Here is a 15,627-nt window from a genome sequence, read left to right as displayed (position 1 = left end):
AGCAGCATGACCCGGCGCTGCCCCGTGGGCCGGGGCAGCTGTCGGGAGCGCACGGGGCCAGAGGTGCTTTTTCTCGAGAAAAAATTCCTGTCGGCTCTTCGTGAGACCCCGCTGGCGGGGGGAGCGGCACCGCGACAGCTGCTGGGGCGGGGGAGCCAGCGCCTGGAGGGACCAGCGTGCTGGCAAAGTGGGTTTGAGTGTGTAACGCCCCGGGGCGCACGGTGGGGGCCGGGTGGGGGTGGCACCAACGGGAGGAAGCGGGGGGCAATCCCCGAACACCGCTTTTCTCACGGAGTAGCTTCCCAACGTGCATTTTAGGCTCCGTCCTGCATAAACATGTCCCGTGGCTGTGGCCATGGCCCTGCTCACCACGCTCAGCCTGGGCCCTTTGCCTGCTGCCCATCACAGCTGAGGGCAATGCTCAGTACGAGCTTAAAAAAGGCACTGGTGCGGGTGCTCAGCCCCATGAAGCCTCTCCCCAGCCAGTGTGCTGCTCCTCTCTCCGTGGGGCTCAGCCTCCAGGCAGGTACAGCTGGGACATGCTCTGGGGCTGGGGGTTCGGCAGGGGGATGCCACCGTGCTCCCCGCTGCTGACAGCTGTGCCTGTGGGCTGGGTCAGCAGGGAAGCCTTGGGGTGAGGCTGAGCTCTCCAAGGACCAAGGTTGGTGCAGGAAAAGCTTGTGCTACTGCTTACAGAAAGCTCCTTCTCCTCTTTGCTGACCATGTGGAAAGGTTGGTGGGAGCTGGGAGGGTGTATCTGTAATGAACAGGATGAACTACTGATAAAAGAGGAAGAAAACAAAATGTTTTAGAAACAGCCTTTTAGCATTCAGAGAAATGACGCCGGGGGTGGGGGGCAAACAACCATAAATAAAGCCTGTGAGGAGGGAAAACAAAAGCTTGCTTGCAACTCAGGTTCCTGGAAAAAGTGCTGAGCACAGCTTTCAGATGCTGACCCACTCCTCTCCTTGTATGGGCACAAACGGGGCTCGGCTTGTGCCTATATTTAATTTGCAAGGGGAAAAAAAAGTTCTCCCTCCATGCCTCTGCTTCACTGGCCTCTCTGTATTGGGAAATTACAACAGGAATAGAATTGCATGTTTAAAAAAAATACTACTACTGCTTGCCTATAAGCCCTTCCTAAACTTGGAGTGAGCGGAACAGGTTTGTGCAATACAACACTGCTGCACGCGTGAGGCATCTGGCGAGGCTCGGGGCTGTGGGGAGCGGGGGCTGCCGGGCAATCGACGGGCTCTGCGCTGCCTTCGTGCTCGAGATTGCGGCTCACGGAGCTGCCAAGGGCTCTCCTCATCCCTTTTAACTCCTGGAGGCAGTGAGGAGAGGATGTGGGGCAGGACCCACATGGCCCCGTCCCCCTCCGTAAGCTAGGGGCTGCCCGGCTCTGGGGCCCTTCCCTCAGCAGCAGTTTCTCCCCCAACATTCACCCCTCTGCCCTTCCCCATACTGGGGGAGGAAAATGGATGCTGAAGTGTTACCCAAAGGCTCTCGGGATGTGCCTGGGCTGCAGTGGGATGTGTTTCCAGAGCAGCGCTGGGACCCTGGCAGGGACCGCTGGCTGCAGCTCTTCTCCCTGCTGTGATTTATAGCCTCTCCTTGAAGGGAAACTCTCCTGGCTGCTTCCCAGGCTCCCTGGCCGTGGATGGGAACAGGCTGACTGCAAACCGCCCGCGCTCCCAGCTCCAATCCCCACCAGCCCAGCCACAAAAGTGCTCACTCGGCTGGGGTTTCATGAGGGTGAAACCCCAGAAGCTTCTGCACCGGAGAAAAGCAGGACAGAGGGTGGCCCCACGCGGGACAGGTCCCCACAGCATGCTGGAGACTGATGCCACTTTATTGGTAACTCTTGGAGGGCTGGACACTGAAGAACTTGGTTCTGTCAAGAGGAGGCTTGTACACAACCGCGGTAGGAAACAACAATAAATGTCTGTTGCAACTTTGTACCTCGCTGTAACATCAACAATAAACTCTGCAACGTTCTACCTGGTGCGACCCGTGGGGAGAAGGGCGAGGGGGCAGAGGCAAAACCCACTGCGAGCCTGAGGGTCACAAGCTTGCATGAAAGGAGCCTTGTGTCCTGGTTTAACCACCGAGGGAAGGAGAGATGCTGGGACCGCAGCAGAGATGCAGGTGAAGGGGAAACCCCCACAGCTGAAACCTGGCAAAGCTGGGGTTCAACACCCCACTTAGCAACTGTGCGAGTCTCATAAATTCAAACTTATCTCTTTCAATTTAAATAACAAGTGCTTCAGGTACCACACTTGAATTGCCTGGTTTATAACTCAGTTTTAAGTGCACACAAGCAGGAATAGATTATTTTTTTAAAAAAAACGCTATATATATAATTTGCACACTCATACACACACATGCACACAGTGACTTTTGTGCTGCAGCCGTTGTAACTAGAGATGGTGGAATGGGCCTGAAGTGGCTACCACAAGCCAGGCTCCCAGAGCTGGTTGCCTGTGGCACCGCTCACCCTAAAGCTGCTAAAGATTCTGAATATTTTTGCAAATATCCGTCCCCAAAAGTCTCCCCACGCAGGACTGAGTCAGCTGCTACTTGGACTGTGCCTGAAGCCACAGTTCTCTAGAAAAAGCCACTTGCCAGTGACTGAAGACCCCAGCACGTTTTGCAGAGGACTCCTCTCTCAACTCTGTCCACGCTGAGAGCTCAGGGGTCTCCTGAAAACACGTGTATGGCCACCCCCTCCTCTCTGGTGTAAAACAAATGCTCAGCAGAGCAGAAAACACTGACAGACTCAGACCCAAACAGCTGTATTGATGTCAAACCCAGACTGGGTGTAGTCTGTGGTATCGTGGACTTTCTTGGTGCCAGTTCTGGGTTTCTCGCTGTTGCTTTCTGCCTTCGGGCACCTCTCCGCTTTGCAGTGATGGTTCTGGACGTTCCCGTGAAGTGGGAAGTAAAATGTCCCCTTGAGTTTGTTCACTTTTTTGGGTCTCTTGGAAATTTCAGGCTGTTTGTCTTCAGGTGGAAGCCAGCAAGGTTTCTCCTTGAGAAGCCTGTCTCGGTCTGGTCGAACGCTCCTCAGGAACTTCTTGAAGATGTTGGCAGTGAGGGAGAACTTCCTGCAGAGCTCCTGGGATCTGCTCATTGACAGTGATGCCTCGCTCTTCTCCCCTTTCTTATCCAGCTCTGGCAGATCCAACCAGTTCCCAACCAAGTCTGCGAAGATGTTATCCCCCAAGACCAGCGGCTGCCGATTCCTGCTCTGGGACATTAGGGAGGATGTCCAGTCATGGCCATCATCACAGCCTGGGCACTCCTGGCACACTGGCCACCCCCCAGCCGTGCCCTGGCTACTGGGCTCGAATGTCCTTGGGCGGATGGGCTTTGCTCTGCTCGATGTGGGAGAAGGTCCTTTCGGGTGATGAACATCCTCCCCACAGAGGCTCCTGAAGGAGGAGGGGGTGTCTCTGAGGTGGCCGCCCTCCGGGAGCACTTCGGGACTGGACAAACCCGCCAGCTGTGGCACAGCGCACGCGTGGGACGCAGGGCTGCGCTCCCCCAGCGATGCCTGCCCCCACAGCCACTCGGCCCCCGCCGCTTCCCTGCTGCTCCGGCAGCACTGGTGCTGCTCACTGCCAGACACGGCGCTTCGGCTCCCTGAGATGTCCAACTGCTCCAAAGCTGTCTGGACCTGGAGGAGTTTCAGCTCCTGCAGGGCACCCATCATGCAGTTCATCTGCTCGTGCAGCCCGTCTCCGACCTCCTTCATGGACAGCTGCGGAGGGAAGGAAACAGACATTGAGTCAGTGTCCCCAGGAGCCAGGAGAAAGCGAGAAAACTGTGACCAAAGCGCAGGAAAGCTGGGCTGAGCAGCCTTTGGAAACATCACCTCTTCCTACTGACTACAGTTTAGCTGCATCCTACCTGTGCTACATCCATTTCACGGAATAGCAATTGGATTTTTCTGGATTTTTTCTAGGAGTTTCCCTCTAGGAATAAGAGGAGCTCCCAGGAGTGGATTTTTTGACCTGACAACAAAAATAAACAGTTTGAGTTTCCATTAATTGCTTGGCAGAAACCCAAGGCATAGAACTATGAAAGGTTTTGTCCACCAGCAGTTTTAGCATATTCTTCTGCTCTTGTGTCTGTTGTGCCCTGTAATGAACTGAAATCAGGAGTGAGAATAACAAACAGAAGTGCCTTCGATGGACAACCTTGTTTCTTTACCTAAAGTGCTAAAGTAAATGCAAAATAAACCCTGATAAGAATCACACTGTTGCTATACAACATGTCTTCAGATCCTAACACCCTCACTACAGGCACCTCTCACCAGAGGACAATCAAAGACATTTCAATGCACTTGAAAATTTTGTACAAAACAACCAACAAACTTTAAAATTACTAACACTGAACAAGTGATCTCTTTGATTTCCAAGCTAGGACCTTTAACAGCAGTTCTGCTTTATCCCTGAACCTTGTGCTATAACGATTGATATTTCTATGCCACACTTAAAATAAGCAAGTTATTTCCCAGAGCTTCTAAACCCCCTCCTTCTCTTTTGCTCTGTTGTTTTCTCTCTCACATGTAGGATCTGGATCATATTCCCAAAGCGGCATCATAAAACAAATGGACTATACTTTCCAACAGCTGCCACTTTTTTTTTTTTTTTTTTAATAGCAGGGAGAGGGAGAAGGGAAAAACAGCAGGGGATGCAGGGCTGGCGGTGAAGACATGTCACATTGATGTAAGGTGGTTTGCAGAAGAGATTACCACTGTCTAGGAAAAGCTTCAGCCTATGCTGCCACAAACAGTTTAAAAGGCTCGTCACAATTTTTGTAAAGCAATAGAACTCAAGCTTAGGGCAAAAAAGGACAAATGCATCTTATGTTCAGCTTTACATTATCAAACTTTACTTTCTTACAACTCCTTCCCTTTAGTTAGTCCAATTACTTGCTCTATTGCCGTTTCTGTACGTGGCTCTGACCAGTGGGAAAGAGCAATTATCAAAAACCTGGATCCTCTGTAACGATCTAGCTCCGTAAGTACAAAGCTTCCCAACGATTTCTGACCACAAATCTCCATTTCAAAACCCAGAACCTAAAACTAGCTGGTAGGTTACGATGATTTTTCAGAGCTTCGTTCCCAAGAAACTTATTTATCACCCGGAATGAGCATACAAGCTATGAAGATACAGAAAATCCGTGTTTAGCTTCCTGATTATGCTACCAAGTGCCTCCAGCTATCTAATTTTTTAACATCAGCAAATAAAACCTCTGCTTCTGCAGACGTGCAAATCATGCCCCACTTACAGACTAACCGAGCTCTTGGGTTACCCGTGCAGAAGCTGGGGCCATATGCTCTACAAGCCTCAGACAAAACTATCACCTTACCTCTCCAGATTTGCTGTAATGCTTCTTGTCCTAACCTTTCTCGCCTTATTAATGGAAGTCTGTTTTATCTGGGGCTTTGCAAAAAGCTGGATTTGGAGCCAGCCTGGCCCCTCATTGGCCACTTCCCACCAAATCCCCTGGCCGGCGCAGGCTGTAATCGTGCCGCGGTGAGTGACGAGGGTCCTGCCCTAACGGCTGGGCTGATCAAACCCTCGGCATATGCTGGACGGCTCCACTGTTCACCTCATTGATTCAATTAACTCGCCCATGATGGGTGGTATCATTACCATGCATGCCTCATCCAGGAAGGCATTAAAATTTCATCGGCAGCATTTATCCTCGGTGTGGTTGTTTCCCACAGGCAGATCCAGTCTCCCCCCGACAAGAAAAGACCTGAGTCCCAAAAGCTCAGGATCCTGCGCTTTTCTTTCTGAACAAAGGAGATGGTTCTGCCAAACCTGGTGCCAGCACCAGCCTGGGAGCTGAGCCACTGGAGAAGGAGTGGAGATGTTTTCATCTGTGGAAACACTTTCCCACTAGTGACAACGAGGTTTGGACGCTTCTCCCCTGGTGCCCTGTGCCGAGGGCTGAGCTGTCGTGTCCCACTTGCAGCAGAGGGGGAGAGAAGGGGGCTTTTGGGACATGACTCACCTGTCCTGTTTCAGCGACCTGCAATTCCTGCCCTCCAGCCTTGGTGTCCATCTGGCAACACGAATCCCACCACCAGCAAGGGAGTTTTAAAGATCCTGAGCCTTTCAACTCTGCAAACACTACTGAAATTTCAGGTTGTACAAGTTAAAAACTGAAGCAAACAAACCTCCTCTACTTTATCTTTTGTTCTTCATGGGATCTGTTCAGTCTTTTACAGAACTGAGGAGTGAGTGAAAGCCAGCCCAAAGTCAAGTTACTGCCTGGTGACCAAAGAGTCTGAAGGGCCTTGGATTTCATCCACTAGTAATTACCCTGTGGTAATTAAGGGTGCTCACCTTGGAGCGAAAACTCCGGAAAGGGGGAAAAAAACAGTTTCTTCCTCGGTGTCTAACAGCCACTCTCCCCTCCTTGCCAAGCGGATCTCAGTTCTCCCACGTTCAGACTGGCTTCTCTGAGACTCTCCAGAAAGGAACGGTCTCCCACAGGAGAGAGATCGCCGCCCTGGCAAAGGATCAAGACTGAGCTATCTGGCCTGCTGGAGGAAAAAAGAGTTTCTGCAAATGATCCAGCAGATTGGGCTGGAAGTTAAACAGATGCTCTGAGTGCGAGACGAGGGGAACTCAAGGCTGAAGAGGCAACCCTTGCAGCCTCGCTGGCTCTGCGGTCGCACGCTTCATACAGGAGGAACTTCAATTTGCGACGAACTGAAGTGCAATTCCAAACAGAGCGTGAATGTGACACAACCCCAGAGAGCCCTAATGTGGCATGGAGAGAGACCCGGACCGTACTTGCTGGGGTTATGCAAGTGACGTTATGTAAGCTGGCCACCACGGGGCATCAGGAGATGTCCTGTTTTGTGCGCATTTGTGAGCTGTAAATCTCAAACCTGTTGTTGAATCAGCCCTGTGCTCAGTTGAGCTGCAGAGCAGAGTGCAGGGGAAACAGCGTTCCCTGCAAACCTTCGGGTCCAGCACAGACCTTGCCCGCCAGCATCCTCCCTTCTTGTACCTGCCGCTCTCTGCTCAAGGTGTGCAAATTCCTCAGCGCTCCGAGGGACTCCGGTGTCTAATTTGGGACCTCTGCTTCCAAGAAAAGCCAAATCAGAACTATGACAACTTGCAGATGTTCAAATTTATCGCTACAAACCAGTTAAAAATCAGATGCCTCAAAATGCATCTCATGATTATTCCTGAAACTTTTGCAGTCCCTAAAAATTGGCATGAAAAAGTGTTGGTCTAATTCTGAACAAGCCAACACAGATGTCTTTTATAGCAAGACAAGTATGCGCAAGGCTGAGCGCAGTTGTGACGTGCATGTTCCGCTTCAGTGGCTGGGATTCAGTGTGTGGTGTTAAACATTTCTTTCTCCAGCACCAAGGTACTACCTCCAGAGCAATGCTCCTGTGAAGGCATGAACAAGGCAGCTCTGGCTAAATGCTTCCTGAAAGCAAAGCTTGCTTAAACTACAGTCACCCTGAACACTGAAATGCAAAATTCTAAAGCTTTTCAAGCACTTTCAAATGATCCTCAAGTAATATTCGATGGACGGGACGGGGATGACCAACAAAGCATCTTGCAAAACTCTCAGAGTTCAAATATGGAGTGTTTTTACCTTGGAAATCTACTATTGTGAGTAGCGAAGGCATCAATCGCTCTGCAAGCAATGCCTTCTCAATGCTTTCCTCAAAATACGTATTCCCAGAACTACAACTGTGATTGGTTTACACAGTTTATAAATCAATGATCTTCCACCACTGATTAACACAGCAGGAGGACAACTCGCCCCAAGGAACACCCTCTAGCAGATACTGGCATTTTATCAAATTCTAAACAAATACCTGAGAGGTACAAATGAGGGAGATTACTTGTCACTTCCCACTTCCCAGGTAAACAAGTAACTTTGGGAATGAATGTTTTCCCATTAGCATCTCCCTTCACCGAGTTCTCAGAATTCAGCTCCCATCCATCCCTCGAGGCACAGCTGCCAGTATCCCTGGCCCATCTGCACATCGGGCCTGCCCAGGACTGCAGCAGCTTTGTGATGCTGATGGGAGAAAGGGAAAACCCCAGCTAAAGCAGCAGAGCTTTCAGCCGAGCACACAGAACTGAAAAGAAGAGCTCTAAGCGTGTTTGTCATAATGAGGAGGAAGACGGATGTCCAGCTCTTAGGTAAAAGAAATGCAAAGAGAGGAAGTTATTGCTAAGAGGACAGGAAAGAACAACTGGCAAATAGCAGTACTTAATAATAGTGCTGATAGGCAACAGAACCAGCAACAAACAATTGATATTTAAAGAGGATGACATAATAGAGACCAAAATTATTTTAGAACTGCTGAGCTGATCATATTGTTTCCGTGTTTTCCTTTGGGTCACTAACTAGATTAATCTTCAACAAGCCTGCAGCTGTGGCTGGACATAACTCTTCAGAGCGCGCTGCATGGCTCACAGAGAGCTTCTGCTCAGCTTCACGTTGCACGTTTCTTTTCCTTCCCTTGATGAATGCCAAGGGCCTGTAATTTTCTTTTTCTCCTTGCATTTTATCACAATAATTTCAAGTCTATTTTTTTACCTCTTGTCTTTCCAGAGGATTTTAGGCATAAATGAGGATGTTAACTGTTAGCTCACTATTCATCATCTTTCCTCTTTCAGATAAAATTTTACCAAAGATTTTTTCCCCCTCAGTAGTGGGGACCTGGTTCACATTGCTCGATTAACCATCTGCCTTACTCAGTTGCCTTCCTTTCCATTGCAATGGTATCGTTCCATGCTTCCCAATCCCACTTGCTACGTGCAAAGGCAAATCAGAAAACCAACTCACTAAAACCAGGAAATAAGTGGACCAACAAGAACTCCAGCCTTCAGACTTTTACTCACAACCCAGGGCTAAGAAAGACCACAAGCCTCGACATACAGACTGACCATTGAAGATGATGGTTAAAAGTATCAGTTTTCAGCCCAGCGGTCTGCTTCACTGGGGGAATCTGGTCTGTAACATTCCTGAATATGTGCAGCTGGGAGTCTAATAAAAAAATCCACCATCATCTTTAGGAGTCTCCTCTGGACATGAAGTGGACAGAGCCCATGACTACTTTTTCTCTCCCCAGGTTATATGTGACAGGACATCCACCATCACATTACTCCTTTGCACCTTCCCTTAAGGCAACAGCAAGGAGGGAGATTCTGCAATAACCACCCAAGTTTCTAACACTACCTACAGCAGCGATGGGTAAAGCCACCCGTAAAGGGATCCTTTCATCAGCAGAGACACAAATGGAGCTGTGCATTCCCACCTGTCAGAGTTGTGAGCGGTGACGTTAGACCTCGAGCTCTGTAGTTTATGCCTCACTGTACTGGCAGATTGCAAGAGCTGCCCCTTCAGAAATAGCAGCAATGAAAACACAGCAGACGCCTTTTCAAGCACGACACAGTTACCAGAATAGGACCCGGTGTGAGACAAAGAGTAAAAATAATCGGTTGTATTTTTCATTCAGACCAAATGTTCTATTCCTGCAAGATATTCATAGCAAGAAACACTGTCTACCCGGACACAGATTAATGTAAGAAGGGAGTCAGACTCAATAATTTGATGCATTTATTACAAATGTGCAGGGAGAACATTCAAAAGTTCAAGTTAGAGTGTTGGGGTTTGGTTTAAATACCTACTTCAACGTTTTTCTTCCTAGAAAATAACAACAGAAAACCCAGAAATATCCTGGATTCCTCAGGGAAGACCAAAACGTGCAAAGTAACATTACAACAACAGCTAACTTGACTGTGACTCCTCGCCTGTCACAGCCATACAAACCCCAAATGCGGGATAAATCTGCCCCACAAACTCACCAGTCCCTTCCTAGATAGTAAGCGATTTATTCTTGTTGCAGAAGAGCCTCAAAACCCCCGTCCCATGGTATGTATACTGATGTTACTATTGTAAATGCAACCAATCCACGTGTCAGAAAGTTTACATAGGTAATGCCATCTGCAGTGTGGGACGTGGAAATGAAATTCCTCTCTGCTAATCCCTGAGCAAGACAATTCTTGTTAAATCTGATCTTTCAGCTGAGATAACATTCTGTAACTCAGAAAGCAGACATAATACTTCTGTGCCTCAGAACGATGTTTGCAGAGTCCGAATCCTGCTGATAAAGTCAAGATGACTTTTAGTATCGGGATTAATCGCACTAATGGATGATTCACGAGCTTTGTGGCACGTTGCACAACTGCCATACGAAGGACTGATGACAGGGGGGTGGAGAAGCACAATTTACTCCAACACCAGACCTACAAACCAGCACTGCACATTCTCACAAACCGTGCTGCATCCGTAAATCTCCAGGGGCTTCCCAGAGGAGGTGAGCAAGGTCTTCTCTATTTTCTACAGACAGAGGCTGACAGGCAGAGGGCTGGCACAGCTTGTCCGAAGCGGCTCCGGGGGCAGGTGTCAGCAGCGGGATGAGGATCCCGGCTTCGGCAATCAATACGATTGTGGAGCTGCCCCCGATCCCGGTTGGGATGAATGGCTGTGTCAGCTGAGGCTCTCCTGGCTGTGAAACATTTGCATGTGGAAGCTTCTGAATGAATTCCAATCAAAGGGACACCACACATGCCAGAAACTATCAGCTTACAATGGAAAACATGCAATTGGAATAGGAGATCTCTCATTGACTGAAATGGGTCAGATTCATCCTCAGGAGGCATGGCAGAGCTTTCCCAGAGGTAATGTGAAGACTGGTGTAAGCACGCCCAGACCCATGCTCATCTGTGGCTTGTCTGGCAAAGCACGGTGTGATCTCTACGCGTATGCTCTGTGTTGAAATGTCAGGGCACACCAGCAGCCCAAACCAAGCACACGATTATTTAAAGATGTTTTTAATACACAAAGCAGGAGAAAGAAAAATCAGAGCCGGAATTCTTGAATCCCACGCTGCTGGGGGATGGAGCTGCTCTTGAAGATAACCTTTCCTTGGGAACTGGGAGCTGTGCCAACAGCCACTCTTTTTGGAGAAAATCCGCTCCTCAAAACCCTCTAAAGGCTGGTTTACACTGAGACAAACTAAACTTCGAATAATCGAATGGCCTTTAACTTCCACGTTACCCTGACCAGCCTCAGCAAGCCTGGCTCCTCGCAGGCCTTCCCAGCCCGCCAGAGCTGCTCCCTGGGCATAATGCAAACCACTGTGCTGCTAAATTCCCAGTGATGCCCTGGGACTGGATTCCTGTTTCGCTGCACACGAGGTGGCTCATCGTCTCAATCTGGCCAAGACCTTCCCACCATTCCTCCCGCATGATTCTTGGTTATGGTGCATTTAATGTCTGGAGGCATGACCTGCCCAGTAATGAAGAAAGTGGTAAAGAAGCAGGGTCAAGAGGTTCAGTTCCCACTCACCATTCAATGCAGATGGTCCCAGCTGTCTATCGCACTGCTTGCTGGTCTTTAAAGAAACATTAATCTATTTTAATTCCAGGCTATCTTGCCAGTATTGATTTTTAAAAGTTGTTATTGCTCAGGATGTCATTTATGGTTGTTTTAATTAATACAGTCCTCCTACTTTCACTAAATGCAATCTGCAGCTCACTTAAGTTGCTGATGAAAGGGGCTGTTTCCCATGGCATGCTGTAAGGCAGAGGGTCTCTCCAGGTGTCACCCTGCGGGCTGTCCTGGCACAGCCACACTCACAACAGCCCCAGGACTGCACTCTGATACCCCGAGAATTAAAGTAGGTTTTGAACTTTGAGTAACAAAAATCAGGGGGTGGGAGGGGGAAAGAATGTGACTTCTCAAAACCAAATGGATGAAGATCTAGGCTACTTTCAGCTAAGCCATGAGTAGCCCTACCGAAGGTGCAAACTGCCCCTTTCCAGTTTTTTAAGGCAAGCACGTACACAAATCTTTGCCAGGCTAAGCTCTTGGTTTATTAATATGACAAAAATTGTCACATTTTTACAATAAAAAAAAATAATCTATTACTGCGTTATAGCAAGGGTATGAACAAAACCAGAATTTTCTCATTTTAACGTGAAAACAAAAAAAAACCTTAAATGTGAGGGATGTGCCTTCCCTTCTGAATATATTCAGATTCCTCAGAAGTTATGTTGCGTGCTACAAAACGGGCATGTTTTAGGATCCACAAGTAAAGGTGCGATGTTTAGGCTTCTATAAAAAAATACTGCCTAGATAATGAAACTCATTTGTTTAGCAGACAAAAGACAGATTTAGGAGCCTTACTCTATGCACACTCTTTTGAAAGTTACTCTTTTCCCCCATCTCACCTTCCAACTTAGATTTTAAAGATCTTCCAGATGATGCCGTATGTGTCCCAGTTTACAGTTTGCATTTCGTTCATCGCACCCAGTGCACAGTACCCCACTGACTCTCATTTTCCTTTGTTTTAGTTTGTCTTCCAGCCTGTTTGCTAGGGGAACATCGGTCGCGCCAGCAGGTTAAATGTCGCTGTTTGCTGCCACATTTACTCCGAGCAAGCGCCGCTGCCCAAGCCCCCGTCCCACAAGACACGTCCGACCCCGGGGCGCGCGGCTGCCTCCCGCACGCCGCCAGCCCCGGCCCTGCCCTGGGCACCCCGCTAACTTGGTGGGTCTCTCTGTTGACTCCAGTCGCGTCGCCTACAAGTGAAACGTGCCCAGGAACACGGACAAGGAGAGCAACAGACCCTCCATCAGCCCCCGCTGCACAACTCCCGTTAGCACAAACCCCAGCTGCGGTCGCCATCCTGCGAAGCCCTGAACCGGGAGGGAAGCTTTTGTGCCTTCGGAAACTTCACCCACCCGTTCTGGCTCTGCCTCGCCTTCCCCTTTTGTTCGCGTTTCTCTATTTACCCGCACAGCCGCGGCTCCGCAGCCAGACCCCGGCGCTGGCACCCCGGGTTGGGCAGTGCCCGCTCTGCCCCCGGCCCCCCCGGTTCCCCGGCGGGCGGACGGGCCCCAGCGCGCCCGGCGGGTGCGGCCACCCTCGGCACGGCGCGGGGGGGACACACGAACGCTGCTGATTTATGACAAAGGGTTTCCTATTAAAGCAGAAGTATTTGCCGAGGGTATCGGAGGCGGCGGGCGCGCGCTCCGTTCACATCACTGTCGCTCCGTGAAGTTGTTCCCAGCCGGTTCCCGCGGCCGTTCCGCCGGCCCCGAGCGATGCCGGCATCTTTGCTGCAAAGCCCCCGGCCCCCCGTGCGCTCCCGCCCGCTCTCCCCCGCAGAGGTGCGGACCGGCGGCATCCCACCGGCCGGCGCGGAGGGCTGAGCCCCTCGCGATGCGGAGGGACCCCCCCCACCCCTCCGGGGCCAGCCGGGACCTGCCCCGCCGCCGCCGTCCCGCAGCGCAGCCCGCTCCGCGCCGCCCCCCCCCCCCCCGCCAAGCCCCAGCTCAGCGCACCGCGGGCCCTGCCCCGGCTGCGGGGACCCCCGCGGGCCGAACCCCGCGTGCGGGGACCCCCCCCGAGCCCGCCCGCCGCCCCCTTACCAGCTCCTGCCTCAGCCGGCGCAGGTGCTGCTCCATGGCCCGGCTCAGCGCGGCCGCCCCATGCCCGCGCCCCGCCCGCGCAGCAGCCACCCGCGGCGCGGGGAGGGGAGCCGGGCGGGGGGACCGCCGCGGGGAGCCGGGGGGGCGGCACCGGGGGGGCGGCGGCGGGGGCAGAGCCCAGCGCGGGCGGCCGGGCCGCGGGCACGGGCAGCGGGGGGGCTCATGCCCCCAGCCCGGCTCCAGAGCCGGGGAGCCGCGGCGGGAGCGGCCGGCGGGGAGCGGCTGCCGGCACCGGGGCCGTGCAGGGAGCGGTCCCTCCTCCCAGCAGAGAAGTTTGACGGTTTAGTTGGTTGTGGTCTAGATTCTGCAAATTGCAGAGGCAGAGCACCCCAACAAAAGCATGGATTAACCTACATGGCCTTAATGACGACAAGCTGCAAAGCCACCCAGTTGGGGATTTGCCCCGTATCGTTCTCACAGGGAGCCGGGTCGCGGCGGGCAGGCGCATCCCCCCCCGGGATGCCGGGATGCCACGGGGTCCCCAGCAAGGCAGCAGCACCCCAGCACCCACCTTCACACATCACCCTGCCGGGATCCAAGTGCCCTTTGTCAGGAGCCGCACACACTTAGAGAGCTGCGAGAAACAGGTGTTGAAAATCCTTGGCAGGGCTTTGTGTTCAGAGCAGTGCGTTCCCCCTCACGGTGTGTTACCAGCAGTGGTCCGGACGGGGGTCCACGCACACGGCGGCAGCTGGAAACTTTCCGGACACGACCAGGTATTGTCCATGCTACAGATGCACTCCTCCAAGGGCAGGATATTTTTTACCTCACATCAACAACCTCTGATATTCCTTGTCACCACAGGAAATAAAACAGATGGACAGATGAGTCAGGGGAAAAAAAACAACCCACAAAACAACAAGCACTTTTGTATCATCAGACTTTATAACTGTATTGAATTGGAAGGGGTTTGAATTTTTCAGTGTTTCTCATAGATAGACAAGCGCATTATTCTCAGCTTATATGCAAAATGTGTTGTTTAGATGATGAATGCTGAGTTCCCTGCAATGGCTTAGCAAGGCTTGTGTGGATCGTTCTGCAATGGTAAAGAACTTGCTAGGATGAGAAATCCTACTTGGTGTTTTCAAATTTGGGGTGAAAAATGTAATGGCTTGCTTTTTCCCATAAATTTGAGTATCGGCAAAGACTGGCTAAAATCTTTGCCCCTCCAGGTCTTTATTTTTCGAAGGAAAATATTTTTAATCGTTGGCAATAGGATTTTGTTTGTGTAGTGGTGGAAATCAGCCTTGGTGTTTTTAAAAGCTGACCTTTGTGTCAAAATCCAATTTAAATAAGAAAATTGTGATCTGCCCTTTCTTGCATGTTTGGGAAACACTCTAGAGTTAACATTTATCGATCTTTCCAGCATCTCTTTTATTATGAGTCAATATTTCCCATGTTTTTACACATTTCAGGATTTCCATTTCCTATCTGTTAAGGAAGCATGAGAATTGCATCTTTCTTCAAGGATCTGTAGAACATGAGGCAGTAAACATATTAACATATTAAAGAAATGACCTTGTCAAAAAGTTAATCGCTTCCAATGGGGTACACTACGATGTGAGTGGGATACTTGCCAGTCTTGAGTCTTTCTTAAAGTGTAAGCCAACTAGCTCCACTATAATTTTTTCCTTGAAATCTGGCTGGATTTGTTGGCCAGCTGGTTGTTCCCTGTGGCTCAGGGTCGGGGTGCGTATGTCCCCAGCCTGCCCAAGCACATCAAGTATCATATGGCAGGTTTGAACAGCCAGTCAGTGGTGAAAAATCAAAAAGGTGGCACCATGTGGAGAATACAAGCTGAAACGCCTGCCTCGCACTACTAATAGTAGGGGGAATGACCCAGCTTCCCTTTCCTCTTTCTGTGCCCCAGAGAAGGGTCTGTGTTCAAGTGCCATGGCCTCAAAGTTCAGGTTTCTGTGTAGCTTCTGTGGCTCAGGAGTTTTATTTCTTTTCTGCTACTGGTACCATCTTTTTATAATTTATTGCATTATCTCCATTCTGTAAAGTCATATGCAGACACTACTTCTCCTCTATGGCATGGCACCAAAGCTAAAACACGATGGCA

The 15,627-nt window shown here is 50.5% G+C and overlaps 1 protein-coding gene across 5 annotated transcripts; it reads right to left on the bottom strand.

Moving 5' to 3' along the window:
• Positions 1–1,834: 1,834 nt before the first annotated feature.
• INKA2 (inka box actin regulator 2) lies at positions 1,835–14,463 on the bottom strand. 5 transcript variants are annotated; one of them, XM_040616828.1, is made up of 2 exons: positions 14,074–14,463; positions 1,835–3,763 (listed from the first exon to the last, which is right to left on the bottom strand). In XM_040616828.1, the coding sequence occupies exon 2, from the start codon at positions 3,755–3,757 to the stop codon at positions 2,780–2,782; it is 978 nt and encodes a 325-aa protein (XP_040472762.1). In that variant the 5' UTR covers positions 3,758–3,763; positions 14,074–14,463; the 3' UTR covers positions 1,835–2,779. The 5 variants fall into 5 exon arrangements, with proteins under 5 accessions (XP_040472762.1, XP_040472764.1, XP_040472760.1 ...); XM_040616830.1 differs by lacking the exon at positions 14,074–14,463 and adding an exon at positions 13,503–13,819; XM_040616826.1 differs by lacking the exon at positions 14,074–14,463 and adding an exon at positions 6,031–13,196.
• Between the last annotated feature and the right edge of the window lie 1,164 nt (positions 14,464–15,627).

The sequence above is a fragment of the Falco naumanni genome, chromosome 17 (assembly GCF_017639655.2).
Source record: "Falco naumanni isolate bFalNau1 chromosome 17, bFalNau1.pat, whole genome shotgun sequence".
In the NCBI taxonomy this organism is placed as follows: domain Eukaryota; kingdom Metazoa; phylum Chordata; class Aves; order Falconiformes; family Falconidae; genus Falco; species Falco naumanni.
Note: the sequence above shows the minus strand (reverse complement) of the source record. Positions and strands in the feature narration are given on the sequence as shown.

Coding starts and splice junctions, on each gene's coding strand:
- INKA2 (XM_040616826.1), bottom strand. CDS start 6,081: ATGGACACCAAGGCTGGAGGGCAGGAATTGCAGGTCGCTGAAACAGGA. Junction 3,764..6,030: donor AGGTCGCTGAAACAGGACAG/GTGAGTCATGTC, acceptor TTCCCTCCGCAG/CTGTCCATGAAGGAGGTCGG.